We start from the raw sequence: 26,615 nt of genomic DNA on the forward strand, positions 1-26,615 counted from the left end.
GAGACGATATGTGATTCATCACCATTAAAAACACTCAATAAATTGATCGTGGAAAATTTCTATTATCGGAATAATTCGTGAATATCTTCACAGCTTCTATTTTGGAAGAGAAGTGAAAAAATAGATCCTAATTTTTAAAATAAAATCTATTTAAGAAAGAACGCACATCTTTTTTATTTAAACGTTATATATGCAGGAGGACCTGATGATTTATGATAACTTCATTAAAAATTGTTGGTTTGTTCACTAAAGAAGTCATACGTCCTTTCTTTACACAATATAAAGTAAATGTTTCAGCGTTTTCAAACATATTTAGATGATTATCAGGATGATATTGTGAACAGCAGGTATTTTGAGCAGGAGAATGGTGAAATGAAATGTTCATATCATCCATTATAGTTGTGACACACAGAACACGTGTTGGTTCTATTTGACTGTTGGTTTGAGTGTGTGAGTTTGCTCTTGTCTTCCACTGGGGGGCGCTGTCACACTGAGCACCGATCATAAAGGGATAATATGTCGCTCCTGATTCTGAACTGTTTAATCACTTCAGGTGTCGGCGGTGAACCTGATGAGCACTAGGACCCAGAGCGGAGCAGCTGTCAGAGCCCGTGCGGTAAATATAGCAGCGGTGTGTTGTGATCAGGACCAGTTGGGGGGTCACAAGGAGACCTGGAAAGACCGGATCAACCAGAACCGTCTGCAAGGACAGAACAGGAAACACTTTCCTCTCAAAACAACAACCCGGATTAATCTGCAGAGAGCAGGAACCTGAAGATCAGCTGACGGCTGCATGTGAGTCAGTCTGTCCTTGTGTGAGGCGTTCACTGACTGTAGGTAGTTGTACCGCTGTCTGTGTTTGGTGGAATCTGAGGCTGTTTATCATGTATTAACTCTAGTGGTGTCTGTGTTCTGTACTTGTGTTGCGTTGTTTACGTCTTACTTAGTTTACGTATTTGTTTTAAGCCCAATCGTGATGTTTTGTTTGACAAAAACCCTGCCGTGCTTCTCTTATTTGGTGACCAGGCGTCAGTGTTCACCGTGACCATAATTCCCCGAGTAAGGAAGCCCGCGAGGCTCAGATCTACCCGGTGATGCTGCAGCTGTGCCAAGTCACCAGCGCCCTGTTCATCAGCAACGCCCGCTCGGCCTGCAGCGACGAGCTCCTCCAGCAGGAGGCGGTGACGCTCTGCGTCAACGTGTCCAAGCAGCAGCCGTTCTCCGCCGCCGCCGCCGTCGCCAAGCTGCGCGTGCCCGTCTACGACGACCCCAACGAGGACCTGTACGCCCACTTCGACCGCGTCGCCGACGCCATCCAGGGGGAGGTGAACCGCGGGGGGCGCGGCCTCGTGTACTGCAAGAACGGACGCAGCCGCTCGGCCACCGTGTGCGTCGCCTACCTGATGAAGTACCGCGGGATGACGCTGACCGACGCTCTGCAGGTGGGTGCAGAGACGACATTTCGACTTTATAAATTATAAGAAGACGGAGGCTAGAGGTGTGCAGACAGGAAGTGGAAAGACAAAATAAAAGACATTATTTTCTGATTAACGGCTGCTGGTTCAATCCGACCCGCAGTTTCATGTTCCGCTGTGTTTCAGCAGCCAAGTCAGAGAAGATGAAACAAATAATAATACAGTCGTATAAATACACAAAAGAGGAGGAGCCATCCCTGTGAGGAAGGCGACTGTGGCTAAGTGGAGAGCAGGGCCGTCCTTCAATCAGAAGATCAGCGGTTCAATCCCCGGCTCCGCTAGTCGCACGTCGATGTGTCCTTGAGCAAGACACTTAACCCCACGATGGCTCCCGCAGCTGTTCTGCGGTGTAGAAATGTGATGGAATCTGATTTGTAAGTCTGCTCAATGACTGTAATGTGATGTAATGTCTCTGTGTTCTCTGAGCTGCTGTTTCAGAGGTCACAAATATCACCGACTGTTGTTTAAACTGCAGCAGAACGCTGAGTGTGCAGAAACTGAAGCTCAGGGGTTTCTGTTTACCAAGGTGCCCTCGAGCAGCGGACAGGATTCAAGCTTATTGTATATTTTATAAACTGGCTTTATGGTCTGTGTGACTCTAAATGGACCATCATTTACTAAATGAACATTGAAGAAGACTTGAAACTAGAGATCAACACCATAAACTCATGTTTACAATGTTTACTGAGGTAATAAATCAAGAGAGAAGTAGAGTCATTTTCTCATAGACTTCTATACAACCAGAGGAGTCGCCCCCTGGTGGACACTAGAGAGAATGCAGGTTGTCTCCTGGTCTTAAAGCACTGACCACGTTTTCAGAGTACAAGTACTTACATCTGAGTACTTGCCTACACCAAGTACCGATATAAGTACTTAATAAAACCATTACAGTTCTAACGATTTGCAGATAGGATTATATGTTAATAATGATGGGTTTGACTATCAGTTAAAATAAATATGTTGAACATCTGCAGGCTTGAATATGTACATGGACACTATTATTGAAAACTACTAATCTTTGTACTGTGTAATGTAGTTTTATAGACATTTCAATCTACTTTTTTAAATATTTAAACAAAACAATTGATAACAAAACAAAGGAGATAAATATAATTAATATAATTAATATAATTAATATAATTAATATAATTAATATAATTAATATAATAAATATAATTAATATAATGAATATATAGAGATTTCAGCTTTAAGACATGAAGCATTGACTTCACTCTTCAGAAAAGGAGATAAATATATATAAATATAATAACTATTTAATCATATTTATGATGTATTAAGAGCGTAATAACATTCATTAAAGACACTTTTAATAATTTGTTGTTGTTTATTTTCCTCCAGAGAGTGAAGACGGCTCGTCACGAGATCGATCCGAACCCCGGCTTCCTGTCTCAGCTGCAGAGATACGAGCAGGAGCTGAAGAAGAGACGAGGACGAAGAGACAGACAGACTGAGAGACAGACAGACTGAGACACAGACAGACAGACAGGCTGAGACACAGACAGACTGAGAGACAGACAGACAGACAGACAGACAGACAGACAGACAGACTGAGAGACAGACAGACAGACAGACAGACAGACTGAGAGACAGACAGACAGACAGACAGACAGACAGACTGACTGAGAGACAGACAGACAGACAGACAGACAGACTGAGAGACAGACAGACAGACAGACAGACTGACTGAGAGACAGACAGACAGACATAGATAGACAGACAGGTGGACGTCTGTCTGTCTGATCAACCTAAAACCTTCTCACTGTTCCGAGAGTCTCGATGTGAAAATATCCAGCAGGCGATCGACTGAATCTAAACTCTGTTTTATGATCGTTAATTATCTCTAATTATTCGTCAATTATCTCTAATTATTCGTCAATTATCTCTAATTATTCGTCAATTATCTCTAATTATTCGTTAATTATCAATTCTGACTTTTAAGCACATTTTATTCATGTTTATAACCCAAAATCCCAAATTTGCCTCAGAAAAATATATTAAAGTTTGAGTTTTAATGTTTTAATGTTTTAATGTTTTAATCTGCGTCATAATTAATTTCACTTCTTTTAAAGACGAGTCTCCAAAATAAAACATGAAATATTAGATTGTAGAGTTTCAGTGTTTCTGTAAAATAACTAAAACAGATTAAATATGCAAAATAAAAAGAGTAAAGAATAGAGACTTTAGTTTAAAACATTTAGTGACAATAATTAATACACTTAATAATAACCGTGAAAACACCAGAAACACAGTGTACATAAATAAAATATCAAATAAATATTTAAGTAGTTTATTCTACACATTAATCATGTCGACTTAAAAACTGTGACGAGAGATTTTTCTCTTTCATATTTGGAGTTTAACACATTTATCACAGACGTAAGATTTATTTATTGTATTAAAATAAATATATTTATTCATTAGAAGCAATCTGTTTATCTTTCAACGCTAACGAGTAACTAAAAGCTGAAAGTAACTGAAACATTTAAAGATGTTTTTATTCGCTTTTAAGGAGACTTTCAAAATAAAGCTCCAAAGTCTGATTCATCACGGATCACAGAATAAAACTGGTGGAAGATTATTTCATGTTTGAAACGTGATGGAGAGCTGAGCTCCTCATTTCACCTGCGTTAGAATAAAAGGAGTTGCTGGTTTGTTTGTGTGTTTGTGTTGTTGTGTGACTTTAGTGTTTAAAGTCACACAACAACACAAACACACTTCTAACAAAGCTTCTAGTGTCTCCGATCCAAACCAGAACCAGAACCACCAGAACATTAAAGCTGCAGGTGGTTCTTATGAGCAGCTCTTCAGTCTGTTCTTTAGACTAGATTAACTTCATTAACTTGAACGTAGTTCTTTATTTCAACTGTTGAACCTGAAACCGACGTTTCTGTGACGTGTGACTGTGGTTGCAGTTCCACCTCCGACCTCTAGAGGGACACATTGCCTCATAAACTAATATCAATGCAGTACATCAATCACAAGAGTGACCTCCAGCTTTATCTTCTATATTATATACTATATTAGATTTATTAATAAATAAAAACAACATTTAAAGCTCTGACTGTGAGATTTAAATCAGTTTAACGTCATAAACTCTGATATTAAAGTATTCAGATCCTTTACTGCAGTAAAAGTACTAATAACACACCGAGAAAATACTCCACTACAAGTAAAAGTACACACATATATATATGTATATATATATATATATATAGTAAACGTATTGATTGATCAGTAAAATGTTTCACTGTTATATCTGATCCAGTTGTTTTATTTCAGCCACTTTAACACATGTAGTGAAGTTAAACACTGAAATGCTGTTAAACTAATGATTTAAACCTGTTTATGCAGCACCTGCTCACTCAGAAATATTAACACGTAATCTCCATCATTATAGGAAGTATGTTCACAGCGTTAAATTATATATTTAAAAAAAGAGGTTTTATTTTGAGCTCTAACTTTCTATTTTCCTGAGAAACAAACTAAGAATGAAGGATGAACAGCCAGTAAAGCGTTACAGGAGTCTCGGGTTTAACTAGTCCGAGTCTTCACTAAACCTCAGAGCTCTGAAACTATTTAACACGAGACGACGTGTTCCTGCAGCTTTAAGGCTCGTTGGTGACAGTTTATAACATTATTAATCAAAAGGTATCAGCTCTCCATCAAGTAAACGCAGCGTGACGACACCGTTGCTATTAATAAGGATTGTTTGTCAGATTGATCAGTCAGCTGTTCCATTCAGACACCAGAGGTTTGATTTATTCATGTGAAATAGTTTTTAGTTTGATTATTGATCTATGAATATTCATGAAGAGGTTTAAACTGTGACCCGTTCAGCTGATGTTCCGACAGTAACTCTGGACGAACCTTCTGGTTCTACTGTGAAGTCTGAAGAAGAGCTTTGATGAAGTGAACTCCAGCGTCTTCTACGATGCTTTTATTGTGAAACTCTTTGACACCGAAACAGGAAGCTGCTCCTGTTTCTTTTCTTTCTTCTTCTGTTGTTCAGAGGATCTTTGTCTCTTTGATCGGAGTTCAGTTAGAACATCTACTAAACTAAATATCATCTATTAATAAAGACACTTTACTTTTCAACAGTAATATTAAAGCATATTAATGCAGGAAATGTTCACCTGAACACACGCCTGTCTGTGTGGTCATCAGGTGATTCAGCGACAGCACAAAGTGTGTGTGTGTGTGTGTGTGTGTGTGTGTGTGTGTGTGTGTGTGTGTGTGTGTGTGTGTGTGTGTGTGTGTGTGTGTGTGTGAGTGAATCTCAGGTGTGTCTTCTTCATTTTGTGGTGCTATATTAAAAGCAATAATTAAAAAACTAGAAACACGTCAGACCTCAATATATATACACGTGTTTAAATGACGAGTTAAAAAACCGCTGCGTCCCTTTAAGAGTCTGTTAATGTGCTGAATCATGAAATAAAGTTGTGTGTTTATCATCCGGTCATCTGACGTTCTTCTCGTGTCTTTGCATCGACCTCGTTATTAATAATACAAACCTTTTACGGAGACGATCCACTGGAGGCTTTAATCTAGAAGAAGAAGTTTCATTTGGTTTCAATTGTTTTGTCCGTAAACGAGGAAAATATAAAATATACATCCGACAGCAGAAACAGCTGATCAGTCATGTGACTTAAATATTCGCTTCGTCAGGATTTATTCAGCAAAGAAGTTCCCGCTGGATCTTAGTTTGCAGCTATTACAGTAACGCTGGTCATTTAAACTCTTTTTTTTGTGACAAAGAAAGAAACAACCTCAAGCGATTGTAAAAACATTTTTGCGCAAATTAGCAATTTTTATTGAATTCAACCTCCAGTTCTATAAAGTGAGTCCAAAGCTTCACGTGTTAAAGCTGCATTCTCTCTAGTGTCCACCAGGGGGCGACTCCTCTGGTTGTATAGAAGTCTGTGAGAAAATGACTCTACTTCTCTCTTGATTTATTACCTCAGTGATCGATACAGCCGTCTACATTAGTGAGCGGATCGTTTTTTGTCGTCGGGGTTCATCCTCTGGGGAACATGAATCAAACCTCATTATTTTTTTAGCCACATCGCTGACGCAGCGAGAGAAGTGAAGACAAAGAAAACCGAAGCGTCTTGAGACAGAATGAGTTTATTTATAAAGTGCGTCACATCGCTGCTCTAACTGAGGCCTTAATGTGGGTTTTTTTAACAGACCAGACTGGATCCACGGTTGTGGTTCAGACCCTCGGGGGTCCTGGATTGTGTCCTTTGTCCCAGTCCTCGCGCACGCCGTTGATCCACTGGTTGTAGTTGGACACCTTGGTGTAGACTCCCAGCTTGTCCTCCCTGCCGCAGCCCTCGCCCCAGGACACCAGGCCCACCAGGAACCAGGTGTCCCGGTACAAGGTGACCATCGGCCCGCCGCTGTCCCCCTCGCAGGCGTCCATCCTCTGCCCGAGGACCCCGGCGCAGAGGACGTTGTCGGAGATGTTGTGGGACATCTGGCGGGCGCAGACGCTGCGGTCCACCAGCGGCACCTCGATGACGTTGAGGGCCGAGCTGAACGAGCCGTTTTCCAGGTTGTCTTTGCCCCAGCCGGTCACCACGGTGACGGTGCCGTTCAGGTGGAGAACCCGCTCGGCCATCTCTCGGCCCGGCAGGCAGACGGGGGTCACGTACTCGGAGAAGGGGGCGGGCGTCTGCAGGCGAAGCAGCGCGATGTCGTTGTCCACCGTCTGGCTGTTGTAGTGCGGGTGTTTGACGGTCTTCACAACCTTCAGGGTCACCTCGGTGCCCTCGTCTCTGTGGCGCTCGTAGTCACCTGAGGAGACACAAACACGGTGGCTGGTAGTCAAGCTTGATTCTTGAATATTTATTCAAACTAAATTGCAGAATGTTTGATGGGGGGGATGTGTAATTTATTTGCTCCATCTGCAAATTAAATTCCCTCGATTGAAATTAAATTGTGGACCACAGCTCCTCTGGAATCATGGTTCAAATGTAGCATGAATTAAAAAAGAAATGTAGCATAAATATAGCATAAATGTAGCATAAATGTAGCATAAATGTAGCATAAATGTAGCATGAATGTAGCATGAATTAAAAAAGAAATGTAGCATAAATGTAGCATAAATGTAGCATGAATTTAGAAAGAAATGTAGCATAAATGTAGCATAAATGTAGCATGAATGTAGCTTGAGGCCCATTTAGTCCCCTTTTGTTTTTAAAGATTCGCTGCTGTACGTTTAATAAGATATTCGATGATGACGTCGTGATGTTGCTCACCCAGTCGTACTCGGAATCGGAAGCTGTTGTCGAGGCAGTGAGCGGCGGTCAGGACCCAGTTCTCATCGATCAGGACGCCTCCGCAGTGAAAACGCCCTCTGGCGTTCAGCAGCAGCGCCTGCACACAAACACACTGCTGTAGAACCCGTTTACCTTTCAATTGAGTCTGAATTCCTGCGTTCTCTCTTCAGCATGATGCATTAATTAGTAAATAAGTACGTGTACAATCGCTGCTCTGATTGACATGTTGGCCCTAAGAGGACGACACGCAGTGTTGGAAATAAGATATTCAAATTGTATTTAATTATTTTTTTCATTAAATGTGGCCAACGCATTTATTAAGAATAAAGGTAGAATGAATATAGAATAAATGTAGTGACTATGAAAAATATACCATTAATGTACCAGGAATTTAGTATAAATGTAGAATGTCGAATAAATGTAGTATACATGTAGCATACATTTTGAATAAATGTAGAATATATGTACCACAAACGTATGAATATAGAATAAATGTAGCATAAATGTAGCATGACTATAGAATATATGTACCATAAATGTGATATGAATAGAGAATAAATGTAGCATAAATGTAGCAATAATTTAGCATAAATGTCACAAAATGTAGACTGAAGGTGAGGTACCTGCCAGGGACTCTCCCCCTTCTTTCCCACGTGCCCTCCCACCGTCCAGGGCTGCAGGCCTTTCATCGGTTTGCTGAAGGACGTCCTGCTCATCAGCAGCCGACCGCAGGACGAGTCACCTGCACACAAGTGAAGAGTGATTCTTCTGCACCAGTGAACTCTTTGACGTGAGAGCGGGATTTGTTCTTCTGGGTTCACAAAGGAAACTCTCTTCCTCACCTTTGGGGTCACATTTCTTGGCGTCGTCGTGCAGTTTGTATCCGCTCACGCAGCTGCAGCTCCTCGTGAGGCCGTCCTCGCTCTCCCAACAGTCGTGGTCGCAGTCGCCGTTATCCAGCGAGCAGTTCGTGGCTGTTTGAGCTGAACAAACGACAGAGCTCCATTTACATCGTTCACATGTCTGACGACATTCTCTTGTTTCTCTGACATGATGAACGAAATCTCTTTGGCTTCTGGACGGCTGGTCGGACTCGACAAGACATTAAAGATGTTTCATTTTCATCAAATGTCTTCAACTGATTAAATCACCAACAGATTTATCTTTAATCAAAACAATTATTAGCTGCAGAACTATTTCTGTATTTAGGACTCTATTTTCTTATTTGTATTTATTACTCTATTTTTTGGGATTGTCACGATTAGGCTTTGCCTCTGTGTTCTGTGTTTGTCTACCCTCCTCACTCTACCTGTCAGTCACTCCCTCAGCCTATTCCCTTCACCTGCCTCTGATCACTAATCAAGCACTTCCCCCTCATCAGCACAACTCCTCTCACCTGTTCTTCCCCCTACATAAACTCCTGCCCCTCAGTCACTCCTTGCCAGATTCTTGTATTGTCTACCCGCCCGTTCGGCTTGTCCTGTTCCCGGTTTTCCCGTCTGTCTTCCCTGTCCTGCTGGAATTTCCTCCCTCGTCTCTTGTCTGTTCTGTGGATCACCTGCCGATTCCTGTATGGTCTGCTATTGGTTTGTTTTGTTCATTAAATATACCCGTTTCACACTACTCTGCCTGGTCTGCGCTTGAGTCCTCCACCATGCCCCGTGACAGGGATGGTATAAAAAGTTTGAACTATGATGAGGTTAAGTGTCTCTGTGTTAAACTAAAAATGTTTGAATTGTTGAAATATTTTCATTCATTTTTTGTTTTTTATGTGGTTTTTAACGTTCAAACTGGAACAAAAAAACAACAAAAACTTCTCAAAGGAACATCGATCATCACGTTATCATGAGCTGAGGAACATCAATCATCACGTTATCATGAGCTGAGGAACATTAATCATCACGTTATCATGAGCTGAGGAACATAGATCATCACGTTATCATGAGCTGAGGAACATCAATCATCACGTTATCATGAGCTGAGGAACATCAATCATCACGTTATCATGAGCTGAGGAACATCAATCATCATGTTATCATGAGCTGAGGAACATTGATCATCATGTTATCATGAGCTGAGGAACATTGATCATCACGTTATCATGAGCTGAGGAACATCAATCATCATGTTATCATGAGCTGAGGAACATTAATCATCATGTTATCATGAGCTGAGGAACATCAATCATCATGTTATCATGAGCTGAGGAACATTGATCATCATGTTATCATGAGCTGAGGAACATTGATCATCACGTTATCATGAGCTGAGGAACATCAATCATCACGTTATCATGAGCTGAGGAACATTAATCATCATGTTATCATGAGCTGAGGAACATCAATCATCATGTTATCATGAGCTGAGGAACATCGATCATCATGTTATCATGAGCTGAGGAACATCGGTCATCACGTTATCATGAGCTGAGGAACATCAATCATCATGTTATCATGAGCTGAGGAACATCAATCATCACGTTATCATGAGCTGAGGAACATCGATCATCATGTTATCATGAGCTGAGGAACATCGGTCATCACGTTATCATGAGCTGAGGAACATTAATCATCACGTTATCATGAGCTGAGGAACATCGATCATCATGTTATCATGAGCTGAGGAACATCGGTCATCACGTTATCATGAGCTGAGGAACATCAATCATCATGTTATCATGAGCTGAGGAACATCAATCATCATGTTATCATGAGCTGAGGAACATTAATCATCACGTTATCATGAGCTGAGGAACATCAATCATCATGTTCTCATGAGCTGAGGAACATCAATCATCACGTTATCATGAGCTGAGGAACATTGATCATCACGTTATCATGAGCTGAGGAACATTAATCATCATGTTATCATGAGCTGAGGAACATCAATCATCACGTTATCATGAGCTGAGGAACATCAATCATCACGTTATCATGAGCTGAGGAACATCAATCATCATGTTATCATGAGCTGAGGAACATCAATCATCACGTTATCATGAGCTGAGGAACATCGGTCATGTGACTCACGCTGATCGCAGTATTTGCCCTCGTATCCGTGGTTACAGCGGCAGGCGTAGTCTTGGTACTGATCCACACAGGATCCATGAACACACATGTGGGAGTGACACTGGTTCCCATCTGAAACACAAGTCAGCCATGTCAATACATTTCCCACAATGCCATGCAGGCGGCCGCTCAGAGACCAAACTGTCCACAAGGGAAACGTTATTTTATAGTTATATTATATAGTTATTTATAGTTATTTATAGTTATTTGTAGTTATTTTATAGTTATTTTATAGTTATTTTAAAGTTATTTTATAATTATTTATATGGTTTTTCTGCTGCGTTCAAGTCATATCGTATAAATCGTAATGAAGAGCAGCCGAGTGGGAAAAATAACATTTTAACAGACTTTACAAACGTTAACAAACTGTTGGCAGAAAGGCTGCAAATCCAAACTGATGCAACAAAAGAAGCTAATTCTGTCTGTTCATCTGGTGTGGCTACAAGGTTAGCACTCGGGCTAACCCACTGAGTTGGAATGGTTTTCTCTGTTCTGTTAATAATCTGCTCAACAGAAGAAGAATGTTATTTAAGAAATTCGGCTTCAGTTTGGAATTATTGGTATAATAATACTTCCTGGTTGCTGACTTGGCGTTGTTGTTGTTGTTGTTGTTTTCCTTAAATAGTTTCCTTTATTCCAAATAAAACAAGAGGAAGCAGGTCTAACAACATCATAATCTTTTCTTTTTTATATCTAATGTTTTTCTACATTTATTTTATTTCCTATGTTTCCGTTCCTGTTTTTAACGCTTTAGAATGTAAATGAAACCGGGTGAATAGAAGCTGACTTATTGCTTGGCTCTCAGTGTTGCTGCTTACAGCATTATCGGGGGGTGTTCCCATTCGTTGGACGTGCTGCAGGGAAGTGAAGAGTTTGGTTGTAACGTTAGCATCCAGATGTAAAAGTGAACCGTGGTCACTGACCCGAGACCTGTGAACGCTGTGAACAACAAATTCAAGTCTGCATGAGCCCTGAAGCTCCGCCCCCGCTGCTGCCACTGTTCGCTGATTTATTAACAGTTCATTAACAGTGAACGCTGAGTCCAAATTACACCAAACTCGTCAACGCACTTCATGCTATTCTGACCTAAACACCCGCCGAGTGTGAAGGAGATCAGATGAGCGGTTCTCAAGATATGAGAGGGACACACAGACGAACCCTTCGCTTTTATAATGAGATGATGGACAGGTGGAGCATCAACCCGGTTCAGCGTTTCTCACCTGTGTACACCGTCCAGAACTCCAGCTGTCAACACAAAACAAAAAGGTGAGTGATGAGATGAGTGAATGCGGTTGAAACATGTAAACAGTAAAACGTCTTACTGTCGCTTCCCTGGTTTGGAAAATCTCTCGGGCTTCTTCAAAGTCACATTTTTCCTCCACACATTCGCGCTCCATCGAGGCCGGTTTCAGCTCCTCCAGGAAGGAGTTTGCCCGACGGGAGCGGAGCAGCATGTGAGCCTCCGGAGGGTCGGAGAACACTGGAGGAACCGAGGGGGGAACCGAGGGGGGAACCGAGGAGACGCATCAGATACCCGACAACAAGTTAATGATATCAGATAACATGAATGAACGTTAGGAGACCAAGACCTCATTTTTCTTTGAAATTCTATATTTATTAACGGACTTTTATCTGGTCCTGAATCAGTCTCAGTGTAGTCCTGATCCTCTATATGAACCAGTCTCAGTGTAGTCCTGATCCTCTATATGAACCAGTCTCAGTGTAGACCTGATCCTCTATCAGACCTCCATCAGTAAAGAGACCACCAGAGAGAAGATGGTCTGTTTCTATAGAGCTATTCTTGATGCTCGTCATCGGAGCCACCGGGTCGGATTCTGGTGAAACCAGATGAACTCATGCAGGTTCACCAGAACCTCCTTCAGCTCAGACTCCAGCAGAGACCGGTCCACCGTGGACAGACCCAGATCCTCCAGCAGAGACCGGTCCACCGTGGACAGACCCAGATCCTCCTGGAGAGACCGGTCCACCACGGTCAGACCCAGATCCTCTAGCATAGACCGGTCCACCGTGGAGAGAACCAGATCCAGGAGCTCCGGAGGGAGGAGGAGAGCTCAGCTCCCGGCAGCAGCCGCAGCGTCTCCTCCTCCTCCTCCTCCTCCTCCTCCTCCTCCTCCTCCAGGAGCAGAGCTTCTCCTCTCTGGGACGTATTGCTGGACCCGCTGGAGGGAAGGGAGGCACGGGAGAACCAGGACTGAGAGGAGCAGACTGTCAGACCTGCTGCAGTAACATGAGAGGTTTTCTAAAGAGACTCGACCACTTTGGGGACCAGGAACACAAAATTAAAGTTCCTTGTAATAACCTATACTACATTGGCAATACTATTATAGTAATATTTTACTGCATTTAATAGCTGCAACTTCATTTAAGTGTTACGTACATGCGTTTCTAGGATTTGAGGACATTCTGGGCTCCTCTGTCGGGAAGTGTGGTGCATCTATTTATCTATTTTGATGCCTTTTCATGCTTATTTACATTAAGTGGTAAAAAATTGAATTATTTTCATTGTGAAGTAGAAAATATAAGTTGAGTAACCGGTCGGTCAGGTTTTCCAGATTGGTGGCAGCAGATCGATCGGTCAAGGTGTTCCCGGTGTTCCCGGTGTTCCCGGTCTATAAAGCCCAGACTGTCACCAGCAGTCTCCTGCTGACTGCTTTGCTGCTGCAGCTCTCTGCGTCGCCTGGTTTATTAGTTTGGTTTAGTTTCGTAACTTTTCGAGACCCTCCAGATATTTCGTGTCTCTTTCAGAGGAAACGTCAACTCTCAGCTGCTGTTGGTTGAATAAAAACTGCATCCAAACATCTTCACTTTTGAACTAACTCACTAAACATCTTGAAGACCCGTCCAGTGATCCATCAAAGCGATCCACCCACCTGACAGACTGAGCACCGCCGCCGACCACAGAGCGACGGTGACGGACACCAAGAGGACGAGGCGGGACATGACCTCAAGTCAAAACCTGCAGCCAATGAGAAGAGACGGACACGAAGCCAATCAGCTCATCCCCTCAGTGTTTACTCTCTCTCTCTCTCTCTCTCTCTCTCTCTCTCTCTCTCTCTCTCTCTCTCTCTCTCTCTCTCTCTCTCTCTCTCTCTCTCTCTCTCCGGTGAAGCAGAAACAGTGACACAAACATTAATAATCATAATCCACATAATTTAAAGTGACTCACCAGATTAAAGCAGGTCAAACAACTGTGGAGAGAAAAACAAAATCTCAACATAACTTCTACAATATTGATCATTTTCAGCTGAAAACACAGAAGCCGCCAAACACACACAGCCTGTTTGAACCCCGTGGGACCTTTGAGCCCCCCAGGACCTGAACGAGGGGGAACCGAGACGACGTCCTCAAACCTCAAACCGATGTAACAGAAAGAAGGAGTGGGTTTCAGAGAGCGAGGGGCGTCTTCGTATACTTACGCGTGAAGACTGTGAGCCGAGGACGGAGACGGAGGCTTCGCTCTGGTTCTGGTTGTTTTAATGACTGACGGACTGTGTTGACTGAGAGTCCACAGTCTGCAGCTGTCAACACTGTCAACACACACAAACCTCCACCCACCTCCACCCACCCACCTCTGCAGCTGATCAGAGAACCCGAATCCCAAAAATGAGTCTACAGAGTTCTTTAAACCGTCCCACAGAAGAGTCCATCTGTTCAGCCCACAGTCTGACGGCAGTTTGGTTGAGATTGTCAGGAAATTAAATCTGTTGGTTTTGTGTACAGCGACACTAATTGTAATTTTTTTTTCCTGTCCCTCCTTTTCGGGACATTACGTTAACAACTAAAGTTAGGTTAAAGCAACAAAACCACTTAGTTAGGTTTAGACAACAACATCAACAGTTAGGTTTAGAAGACAATTTTCATATAAGAAGTGAACGTAGTTGTTGTGATGCTTTTGAAGCCTCGAGTTTGACATTTTTGCCGTCGCCATCTTGGTTATTTGCAACCAGTGAACAGGAAGTGACCATATCTGGACTGAGGAGGAGTGACGTAGAGACGCCGTATACGTCTCTGGTAGAGACCTGTCAATCACTGTGTAGCCCCGCCCCTAAAGCATCCCCTGCTTTATGGTCTGTGTGACTCTAAATGGACCATCATTTACTAAATGAACATCATGCTGTATTGAAGAAGACTTGAAACTAGAGATTGAGACCATAAACTCATGTTTACAATGTTTACTGAGGTAATAAATCAAGAGAGAAGTAGAGTCATTTTCTCATAGACTTCTATACAACCAGAGGAGTCGCCCCCTGGTGGTCACTAGAGAGAATGCAGCTTTAACACGTGAAGCATTGGATTCACACGTCAGAACTGGAGTTTGACGCTGTGTGGTTTAAATTAACAGGAGATTTGTATTACTGAGGTTGATTCCACATTAATATTAACTGTTTACAATTATTTTTAAAAGCCAAACCAGAGCAGGAAGAAGGTGAAAACATCAAAAACACAACAAAAGCTGACATCTGATATTAAAGATATATAAAAGGGAGCGTGATACGTCTTGTTTTATCACTTTGAGTTACATAACTGTCACACACACACACGCACACACACACACACACACACACACATACACACACACACACACACACACACACACACACACACACACACACACACACACACAGTTTAAAGACTGAGGCATCAAATAACCTGATAACGATATCAAGACACAAATAGAGATTAAGAGATAAAAACTGTTATCACTTAAGAGGCTGTTATGTCGATGTTCTTCTTTCCTTCCATAACTAATAACACGTTGCCTGTTAATTCCAGCTTGTCTTCGTCTGCTTTTATTGTGAAACTCTTTGACACTGAAACAGGAAACTGTTTAAATCTAATCTTACAGTTTCTTTGACCAACGACAGCTGATTTCTTCTTGTCTTCTCCGGCTGTTGCTCAGAGGATCTTTGTCTCTTTGAACAGCGTTCAGTTAGAACATCTACTAAACTAAATCTGTTCGTGAAGACACTTTCTACAAAATAAAAGCATCATCATGTGTCGCAGTGGTCACATGACCCTCTGAAAAGTGACCTCGGGGGACGGAGAGGACATTCTTTTGTAATTGCTTCAGCCTCAGGTTGCGTTTTATTACACAGTAAAAACCCTTCAGACAGGAAATGCAGGTGGTGGTTTACTGTGAACAGGTACAGGTGTGAAACCCGGGCCGGCCTCAGGGGCGTCGCCGGCTGTGGAAACCAGGACACTCATCAAGGGGAACTATTCATCTCCTTTGTTGTCTCCTTTGTGCTTCAGCCTTGTTCACTCGGCTCCGTTTACCTTTGTGTTCTCCTCTGTTTTTGATTTTTTTTTCAGAATAAAAGCCTGACCCGGGTGCATAAAGCAGCCGTCTCTGGTTCCTCGGGCGACTCTGTGTTGGGGGGGGGGGGGGGGGGACTAAAAGGTGTTTTTTAGATAAGGGGCCGAGGGAGGGAGCGGCCTTCCTTCTTACTTTACAAACAACAAGAACATTATCTATGAATCTTAAGGTTATATTCTCAATTAAAACTATGAATTAGTTTTATTATTTTATTTAGTTTTTATAATGTCCATCCAGGTGTAGAAGGTGACGTCTTCAAATTGTTTGTTTAGTTTATAATTTTACAGTCAGTCAACTAAATGTTTCCGATCGACTCGACTTCAACTATAATGGAAATATTGACAATTTCAATCCATGTTGAATTTGCAGTTGTGTGATAAACGTCTCAACCAGCGGACGCTAAAAACAACAGTTTGTGGTTTTAACGGGCCGCTACTTCTTGGAACTGTTTCTTGGCAGAAAAAAACATCGAGACGACGTGACGTCCCCTTCAATCGACGAATCGTTTTCCTTCGTCTTTTTTTGTTTGTTTCTCAGCAGAGGAACTCATCTCATGGGAAGGTGTCGGTCACTTTTAAGGACATTCTGCGTCTCATGTCTAGATGAAAGTCTAGCTTCAGGAAAACAAGGACGTTTGTTACGTTAACAGAGTTACGGTTAAGTCGTCAGCATAGATAAGTCAACAGTTGACTTTTGGGTCTCCTGAGTGAAAGTCATGGGGCTCTTTGACTCGTCCGTTTATTTATTCCCCCATTTATTTCCGCCATCAACCATGAAAGATATAACCACTAGTGCTGCTTAGTACTTGTTATGTAAGTCCCAGATATCCAGAGAAACTAAATGTCGTCATGTCTGGTTCATAACATCATCCAGAAGTGTTTTCACTGTCAAGCCACACGTCAGCTGTTTACTACAGCTGCATGAACCCAAAACAAACTGATTTTGCTGAGATTTAATTGCAATAAACGGACACAAAGGGACGCAGAAATAACAACATAATGATGCCAATTTGTAAAAAGTCTTAATTCACGTTTTATTAGTTCTGACCTTAAAACGAGAAGCAAATCACTTTTATAATGTTTGTTGGATCAGTGCTATGCTAAGCTAACATTGTAGCAGCTCCATCAACACTCAACATACCTTCATCGCAGCGTAAACACAGCAGCGTGGTTATTGTTTGTACCATCTGGTTTATACACATTTATACATTTCTCTGTACTAATGTGAAGTATTCTGGGTGAACACAGACGGAAACAATATTAATTTCCTCCATCTTTGATTCAACAACGTCAGTGATGACCGGAGGTGAATCTCAACACTGATTGGCTTTAAAGACACAACGATGTCCTGCTTTGATCCAGGTTCTCACTAAAAGACCCAGGATCACATTGTTAAAGACTTTAGAGGCTTTCAGGGGGTCTCGGACAGTAATCTTGCAGAGAAAGTTACTCCTCATCTTTCATGTGTTTTCATACAAAAAGTCCAACAACACGTGTCAATTTCTGCTTGTTACATGCGTACGATCGTAGTTAGAATTTAAAAAAACGAGTGAAGTTTTGTTACTGAAGAACGGAAGTTACGTAACAAATACATCAACGTTTACAAATTGTCTCTATTTGATGAGACCCGGCCTGGAATCTGGTTTCTTTTCACAGGACGAACTGGAGGAGCAGCTGATGCAGATTTGAGCTTCTTATCGCACATCGACACCAAAAGTGACAAAGAAAAGAAAAGACAGAAGGAGGGAGGAAAGGAGGAGAAGGGAAAGTGAGATGGAGGCAAAGAGAGGATAGAAAGCAACCACATAAATACACGAAACCCTCATGTTTGTAATTAGTTTCATTAATATCCGTATCGTCATGATCCCATGAGGTTTTGTTGCTCTGTGGTTGGATTAAATAATAAAAGCATGCGGCTCATTGTGAAGACCGGGAGCTTTCACAGGGTTGGATTACTGTCATGTTGAGAGGATGAACAGAAAACATATTCTGCAAAAGTACAGTGAAAAACAGCCCTGAATGCTTTCTGAGTGTAGCCGACAAAAAGCCACAAACCAGCCTCCACAATGACGAGGAGGGGCTGTAATTATCTGTAAACTCATATTTCATATTCATGAACCTTTATACAAACCCTGAGAAGAAACAAGTCCAGTATTAAATGTATTATAACCCAAAATCACTGCGCTCTGTGCAATATACAGGCTGCGTCACTCCTCCTCTGTCCAGATATGGTCACTTCCTGTTCACTGGTTGCCAAAAGAAAACAAGATGGCGACGGCAATAAATGTTTATTTAGGTTTCTTTATTTAGTCCAAATAAGAGAATGAGAAAAGCTCCGCCGTGCTCCTCGTTCTCCAGCGTGTCGCAGTAACTAGTGAAAAAGACAGAAAACACGTTTGACAGTTTTAGTTTTTAATGAAAGAAAATCTGACCTCAACGTTAGAATCCACCTTCAAAATAAAACACATTACAGAGAAACACGCTCATCACACTTTGCTCTGTGGAAGGTGAACAATGCCCCAAAAACACACACACACACATCAATGAGCCTCACTGTTGTTCCTTCATCATCATCATCACACTGTAGGTTATTCTGACTAATTAAAATGTTTGTTTGATAAGAAACAGCTGTTTTAGGAGATCACTGGAGAATCTATATACTTGTGTTTTTTAACCAATGTGCAGTTTGTGTTTTATTCTCTCTGATGGTTTGATTTCTTCTGACAAGAACTAAAACTCTGCAGAGAAATAACACTGGATTTAATCTGCAGCATTCACACAAAACACTTTTTTGATCTGATCCACCGATGACGTGACAGAAAACAACAGAGATCACAGCGAGATGACGAATGAAGGAGAGCTGTGAAAGGAAAGATGAGCGAGAGAGAGAATCTGAAAGGAGGAGAGAAAAAAGGAGGGTGGAAGATGATGCAGAGATAAACGAAGAGTCTCTTCTTTCTGTTCTGTAATATATATATATATATATATTGCTGTTTCATGGTGAAGGAGGTCAGCAGGCGGAGGGCCCAGTTCTTCTTCTTCAGGACAATAAAGACGCTCCTCCATCCTCCTCCTCCTCTTCCTCAGTCTTTGTCTGCGTTCCCAGAAGGTGAGACCGAGCCTGAAAGAAGTTTTGTTTCGGGGCGAGGTTTATAAATGGATCAAAGCCTCCTCCATCCTGATCATCTTCTCACACTTCCTTCTCCAGACGATGCTGCGCGACTCGGACGGAGCGGTGAGTCTTTTTATTGTTTGGCTGGGAGATAATGCAGACCGGTTGGTTTGAGCACTTTTCTATAAAGTAAAAGTTCAACAAAAAATATAGTTTGCTTAAAGATTTAGAATTCTTCTTTTCCAACTATGTTGTATTTAAATAAGGAATAAATATCTCAATATTTCAGTCTTGAGTTTATCTACGACCAGATAAGGTTCAATTTGGAAAATTAATCAATATTTTTAAATATGAATTGCGTTAATGGATGATTTAAGTTAAAACAAAAGTGCAGCATTCAGAGCAGATTTACAGAGTAGAGTCCCTTCATGTGTCAGAAGAGGCGACACATCTCTGGTTCGATTGAGGAACCAGCACTGGATGTTTAGATCGAAGGGGAATCTTTTACACCGAAGCCCCCCTCTAAGAGACCTGGTTGGGTCCCCGATGGGAACTCAAGGGGGATCTTCTACGGCCTTGAAGGACTAGATTACTGGATGAGGAATCACACAGAGACACGTAGATACAGGCTCAGACGCTTCCAAGACACCAAGCAAATCAGCCCAAAACGGCGTGAGCTCCATGTGAACTCTGGACCCAAAGTCCAGGACCTCGTGGTGTCTCCAACGTCTTTATGTCTTTTTATTACTGTATTTGAATTGTGTCTAAAATCCAAGAAGGATTGGAATCTGATTGCTAGCAGGAGTTAAAAAAAGGTGTAAATGCAACTGTAAGTTACACCGGAATGAAGTAAAACCTGTGATTTCCACACATACCATCGTCCAGAAGGCGATTATCTGACTATCTGATCCCTGATCAGTTCAAACCACGAAAGAATCTGTGTCGAGAGTGAAAGCTGTGAAGATGAAACGACTTTCGTCTCGATTCATCCGTGTGTTTGTCTTCGTTTACGGATGAAGCTGTTTAGTTTCCACAGCTAAAGTGTTCTTGTTGTAACTAAATCTTCTTCTTCTTCTTCTGGTGTTTTTGTCAGTTAGGGTCAATCTTAATTCACATGAAGCACAAAAAACTGAGACAGATTGTAATCAGATTTGTGATTCTGCAGAAAGAAATGTGACTAAATGTAAAAGAAAGGTCTCATCTGGATTTCATGTGCACATGAGACACTTCGTTCATCACTTTGTTTGAAAAACATTCTCAGACACAGTGTCAGTATCACAGCTCCCTTCATCCTCCTCTTCCTCCAGATGTTGTTGTCCTGGCTGCTGGGACTCCTCGTCCTCTCCTCCCTCTGCTCAGCCATGTATGAAACCGCTGAGAGCAGTGGAGATGACCTCAACACCTACAACATGACTAATTCCTCCGAGTCCTCTGAATCCTCCGAGTCCTCCGAGTCCTCTGAGTCCTCTGAATCCTCTGAGTCCTCTGAGTCCTCTTGGATGTCTGACACTCCCATGTCCCACATGGCCCGAATGTCCCGCGATGAACCGTGGCCACCCGGTGTCAACGGTAGTAATTTTCCCCGGATGCCCGGAGACCCCGACTCGCCGTTGTTCCCGATGACTTCTATCTGCGACATGCTGTGGAACGCGCCGGTGCCGCCGACCCTCGACCAGATTCCCTTTTTCTGCCTCTGTTCGCACTGTAAGGGCACCGCGGGGCCCAAAGGAGACAGAGGAGACCGGGGCCTTGCAGGTACGTAGACCACTTCAAAACACCTGTTGGGTCCCCGTGGCGTCCAGATATCAGACGTGTTGGGTTGAGATCACTGCCAGGTGTTGAGGGTCAGGTGATCATACACAGCGTCTTAAGGGCGCAATATCAAGATTCAATCTTGTGTTTAATAAATAACATTGTGAAGCACAGATTTACTAAAGATTAAGAAACGTGTTTGAAGGTAACAAGATATTCAATCTGTTTTGAATGCTAAACTGTTCCTTTGCTTTTAAACTCATCTCACACACTTCTGTTGAGATAACGCTCAATGACTTTGCTTGTTTTAAGAATTTAATCTATTAAAGAAGGCCATGACCTAAAAAAAAAGAGCCACTGGTCTCTGCAGGAGAAGTGAGGACTGAGATATAAGTGTTGAGCGAGTCAGTGAAGCAAAGCACCAACAACACAAGGCCTGACTGTGATCTGTGATCAGGTGCACCTGGGAGTCCCGGGAGAAGAGGAATGATGGGCTTCCCTGGTCGTCCAGGATTCACAGGCCGTGGAGGGATAAAGGGTGAGTGACAATTCAAGGAGTCTGCATCATCACTTCACCGCTAACTGTAAGAGGAAAGTGTGTCCGCCCCCCAGACTGAACCTGGAAGCTGGTTTCACAACTTATCCTCAATAAAACATGAACTTTCATTTCTTTGTAATGATATTTCTGTCTCTGTCTGTGGTTACAGGTCAGAAGGGAGACCTCGGGGAGAAAGGGAGTCTCGGCGCCGTCGGTTTCACCGGCATGAAGGGCCAGCGGGGCTTCAAAGGTCTGCTTCCATCAGTCTTACATGTAAAGGATCACTCTGTGTGAAGGGTTACTAGTGTTACGTGAAGAGGACTGTCACATAGACATCTTGATTTCTCACCGTTTCAAAGGTAAAACTGATCTAACGTTGCGATGGTCAAGGTTTGACTGAGGAAGGATTATGTTTCATGGCCATAACAATCACCTCTTGTTTAAGAATAGGGGATGGTCATGGTTGGTAGGAAACAGGAAGCAGACTGGCTCATCCAGCATTCAAAGCTATACCTACGAAAAATAATGCGCCATAATTAGTAGATATATCATGAATTTTCTTCTTTCGTATGTTGAAGACCTCTAATTCACACCCAGGGCAGGAGGAAGCGGAGGTGGACGGGCCGAACAAACAGCGTGTTGATTTTTTTCGTGTGGTTATTTTAACCTAAACAACGATCTGTTCCTAAACCTTACCAAGTAGTTCTGTTGCCTGAGTTTCCTGTGAAGACAGAAGTTCATTTGAAGAGATTGTATGAATGTAACAAGCGGAAATTGACACGTGTTGCAGGCTTTCGTAGGAAAAATGCACGAAAAATGAGAAGAAAAGCTTCTTCTCGTATTCATGGACTAGTTTATTACCTTTTTACATGTAAAAACAAGTCAAGCATTAAATGCATTATGAAGAAACAAAGGTTGAATGTCCTGTTAACAATTTGATTTGGCTTCAAAACATTTACGCCAATGAAGATTTCATTTCATACCCGTGTACCACGTGTGCAAGTTGCAAAGATCGCAAAGATCCACGCGCCCCACCATAAGTATGCCAATTTCTGGCACGCAGCGAGTATAGACTAAGCTTAACCTCTCGTAGGATATCATCGTGTGAAGATACGAGGACCTCCAGCCTCTGCAGAATTTGAGGCTCTATATGTCTATAGTCTTATCCTCCTTGGCTACCGACAGACAACAGTCAGCTTTGTCACCTGAATATCAATATATTGTACATCAAAATGTAACGCAAATATTCTTGATGTGTGTCTCCAGGAGACAAAGGGGACCAAGGACTGGAAGGCCCACCAGGATCAGAAGGCCCCCAGGGTGAAACTGGTACATGCCCTGCCTCCTGTGAGAGTCTACCAGGCACCCCTGGGGAACAAGGAGTCCCTGGACCAGCCGGAACCCGGGGTCTTCCTGGGGTCCAGGGATCTTTGGGACCCAAGGGTAATATGGGCGATAAGGGCGACATGGGTATGCCCGGTGACTCCGGGATGAACGGCCAGAAGGGTGATCAAGGTGAGCAGGGGTTGTGCGAGTGCACGGATGGGACAGACGGCGCTGATGGGAATCAGGGAGAACAGGGGGGTAAAGGGGACAAAGGGGACTCTGGTGCCCAGGGTGTTCAGGGCCCCATCGGGCTAAAAGGCAATGAGGGCAGTATGGGTCTCATGGGGCCGCCTGGGCCCTGCTCCCCGGCCATCAAATCAGCATTCTCTGCGTCTCTCAACCAGTCGTTTCCGTTTCCAAACTGGCCCGTTCCTTTCCAACGCATCCACCTCAACATGCAGGGGCACTTCGACACGTTCATAAGCATCTACAGCGCCCCCATCAACGGCACCTACGTCTTCACCTTCAGCCTGGCCGTCAGTGGAAAGCCTCTCAAGGTCGGCCTGTTCCTAAACTTCTCCCCCGTAGTCAAAAAGACAGAAACAACCGTCCCATCCACCATGAGCCACACCGTCATCCTCCACCTCACCATGGGAGACAAGGTGTGGCTGCAGGTGAGGGACTCCAACACTAACGGCATGTTCACCGACCGTGAGAGCAGCAGCACGTTCTCAGGGTATCTGATGTACCCCGACTCCTGCCAAATGCCCCGAGGACGAGGATTTCCTCATTCCGGACCGACGGTCTTGCCGAAATTCACGGCGCAAAGCTTCAAATGGGACAGCCCCTCCCCCACTACCCGCCCACCACAGTAGGCTCCAGTCAGTCGCGTTACAGACGGAGCGTCCTCACACACCCAATCACAGTGTCTCTATAACTGCAGGTTTTAAAGGAGGGGTATTCGCCTTATGCTGCCCCGCCCATTTCCCCCTTCTAGTTCGAATGCTTTTGTGTTTGTTTAGTGCTAGCAGGGCTGTAAACAATGTTGCTATTTGGGAGCATTCAGCAGCTACACTGTGACAATCTGGATGCTTTTTACAGAACCACATCCATCAGTTATTGGGAGCACATCACATGTAAACGGTCTGAAATCTCATTTGAGGACATTTTTATTTACTTTGCAGTGTCTCTTGGTGTAGATGGCTCCGCCATGAGGAACTACAGAAATACCAAAGCACATCAGTTCACTTGCTGGTCAGAGACAAAGGGTTGACAAAGAGTTCAAATGTAGTGTTATTAACCAACCTGTCTGACTGCGAGCCTGCTGGTTCTTTATTTCATTTATTATTATAATCTTTTAATACCCCATGGTTAAACATGCAGTGGCTACCCTTATGGCAGTCAGAGTAATATTTAAAAAAACAGTCACATGTTCATTTTGTTTGCGACCGGCCGGTCTTACACAGCCAGCAGCTCCTCCCAGCTCTAAAAACGTTGGCTTACATTTACAAATAGCCAGTATTTGGATAAACTGATTCCACATTTGGGAATCTGTCCCAAAGAACATTTCGGTAATTTTCAATATGAAATAGTTTTCCATTTGTAGCAGATTCCGCAGAAAAGCTAATAAAAGTGCTGTTATTACACTAAAACTTATCCCAATGAATCTGCTGATGCTCTGACTTCTCCTCTAGCGCCACCATGAGGTCGACTTTTGTGGTTTTGGGTTAAATAACTGTTGGACGGATTTCCATGAACTGTGGTTCAGACATTCATGTTCCCCTGAGGATGAATTGCAACATCTTTGGTCATCTTTTTAGATTTTATTTTTGCAGTGTGTGTCCTAATAAACCATTCTGTTGAGTTGGAGTTCTGGAAACCAAACAAAGACTCAAACTATAAGATATTTAAAGAAATGAAAACAAACATAGATTAAGCAGGAAAATACCCTCCTTTTACATGTGGAGATAAACTCACTCTCATGATTGAATACTCACTGAAATATGAAAATGCATGTAGGCTTACAGGTGCCAGCTGGACTAATGCTTTTGATTGGTACTTACTTTAATAAATGGCTCGAGCGCTGAGCTGGTCGCTGACTTTTACAGTCGCCGTAGAGGTTCAGACCTGCTCTAGATGTTTTAAAATCACTTTGCATCCTCAGAGTAAATATATTCTTCAGCTTTCTGCAGCGTAGTTTTAGGGATTTTATTTCAGACAAAAGCGACAGAGTCGAGTTTGACAAACTACAAAGAAGATTCAGAAAACCTGCAGCCTTCTCACTGGACACGCGTTCAGTCAACAGTTGTTTCCCGTGTTGATGGAAAGAAGATCAGAAAGTATTCATCTTCTTCACATCCTCGCTAGAAACCGCTTTAAAGTCCAAAGAGGCCAAGGAAATACTCAAAACCGGTCTGAGCTGAACCTTATGTCAAAACGTATTGTTTGGAAAACTTCATGTCGATCCGTGTTGCCAGATTGGGGGAGTTTCCTCACAAATTGGGTTACTTTTGATTAAGTTGTGCCGGTAGACAATATTACCAACCTAGCTGTCATTTCATGGTAAAAAAACAAATACAAAATGAATGAAACGTCATTGTGTCACTCTTATTATTGACTGATTTGATTTGAGAACATATTTGACTGACATGACTTGTATTCAATCATCGTTGGGATAACGGAGGACCTGATGTGTTTGGTTTGTCTCATTGCACTCTGCAACATTACATCTTTGGTTATTCGATGCAGGTATAAAGCGTATGATGTGTTTTCTACTGCGCGTGTGATGGTTTTGATGGTTTTGTTTGTGTTGCTGGCGAGCTTATGATTTGGGGTTTTACTGAATTGAAGCATTGATGGGCAGGAGATTGTCTGATCATTGCACTCTGTTTTAAGGCGGTTTCCAGCTGATCAACAGTATTGGTAGTGAGTATTATACTGACAGCCAAAATGGCTTTCGTGGCTATAGTTGTCCAAGGCTTTACGCCCAATGCCTTGCCAAATCTAACAGCCAAATCCGGCTCTTATTGAATCTTCTTCGGTGCCAGAACACGGCCGACATTCAGCCACAAGTGACGAAAAACTACGAATAACACTCATATTTGTGAGACAGAATTCTCCCTGTGTGAGGTTACAAGTACAAACACATCCCTTTAAACCCTTTGTTTGATTGTCACAGTGCAGTTTATGTCATCGAGCACTTTAGTTTAAAGAGTCAAGAATCAACAATTTGTACTCAAATAAATCTGGCAAAGAAAAGAGCGCTCGAATTAGCAGCGGAGATCGTAATAGGAATTTCACTTCTTTTGATGGAAGATGTAAATATGTGAATCGTCATCGTGCCTTAGAGCGAAATCAAGAAGAGTTTGTTGAGACAGAGGTTTGATTAAGATGTTTAAACAGCAGGTGATCAGGCGACGCTATGAAGGAACGAAGATGGTGGAGAAACAAAGTCATGAACAGGCTGGACTGTGAATTATGGGTAAAGCAGTGCAAAGTGCAAAATAATCTCCATCTTCATCCAGTTTAAATTCATAAAAGAAAGAAGCTGGTGGAGTGAGAGCGTTTCACCCGTTTCTACTAGAAGATTAACTGGTTTTAATAAAACGTAGATGCCGGTGCAGATACTCAGCCAGACTGGGAACACGTGGAATTATCTCATTTACATCATATGACATATATACGACTTTTATTATGTTTACTTTT

General features: G+C 42.6%; 3 protein-coding genes across 3 annotated transcripts; 2 read left to right on the forward strand and 1 right to left on the reverse strand.

Moving 5' to 3' along the window:
- The first annotated feature begins 660 nt into the window (after positions 1-660).
- On the forward strand, positions 661-5,889 carry dusp28 (dual specificity phosphatase 28). Its single transcript, XM_079173744.1, has 3 exons — positions 661-795; positions 1,027-1,442; positions 2,835-5,889. Exons 2-3 carry the CDS (start codon positions 1,095-1,097, stop codon positions 2,961-2,963), a joined length of 477 nt encoding a protein of 158 aa, XP_079029870.1. The 5' UTR covers positions 661-795; positions 1,027-1,094; the 3' UTR covers positions 2,964-5,889.
- Positions 5,890-6,708: 819 nt separating this feature from the next.
- proca (protein C (inactivator of coagulation factors Va and VIIIa), a) lies at positions 6,709-13,823 on the reverse strand (the record flags this gene model as incomplete). Its single annotated transcript, XM_079172905.1, has 8 exons — positions 13,737-13,823; positions 12,168-12,325; positions 12,066-12,090; positions 10,807-10,917; positions 8,620-8,760; positions 8,401-8,519; positions 7,757-7,874; positions 6,709-7,292 (listed from the first exon to the last, which is right to left on the reverse strand). Exons 1-8 carry the CDS (start codon positions 13,804-13,806, stop codon positions 6,709-6,711), a joined length of 1,326 nt encoding a protein of 441 aa, XP_079029031.1. The 5' UTR covers positions 13,807-13,823.
- Positions 13,824-19,179: 5,356 nt separating this feature from the next.
- On the forward strand, positions 19,180-23,785 carry LOC306705993 (uncharacterized protein; the record flags this gene model as incomplete). Its single annotated transcript, XM_079172906.1, has 6 exons — positions 19,180-19,191; positions 19,289-19,417; positions 20,602-21,049; positions 21,504-21,584; positions 21,754-21,834; positions 22,851-23,785. The coding sequence occupies 6 exons, from the start codon at positions 19,180-19,182 to the stop codon at positions 23,783-23,785; spliced, it is 1,686 nt and encodes a 561-aa protein (XP_079029032.1).
- Positions 23,786-26,615: the final 2,830 nt, after the last annotated feature.

The sequence above is a fragment of the Pholis gunnellus genome (genome assembly GCF_910591455.1).
Source record: "Pholis gunnellus genome assembly, chromosome: 14".
NCBI lineage: Eukaryota > Metazoa > Chordata > Actinopteri > Perciformes > Pholidae > Pholis > Pholis gunnellus.

Excerpts from the sequence above, each read along its gene's own strand:
- dusp28 (XM_079173744.1), top strand. The coding sequence starts at position 1,095 with ATGCTGCAGCTGTGCCAAGTCACCAGCGCCCTGTTCATCAGCAACGCC. Across the intron at positions 1,443-2,834 it reads CGCTGACCGACGCTCTGCAG|AGAGTGAAGACGGCTCGTCA; the intron begins GTGGGTGCAGAG and ends ATTTTCCTCCAG.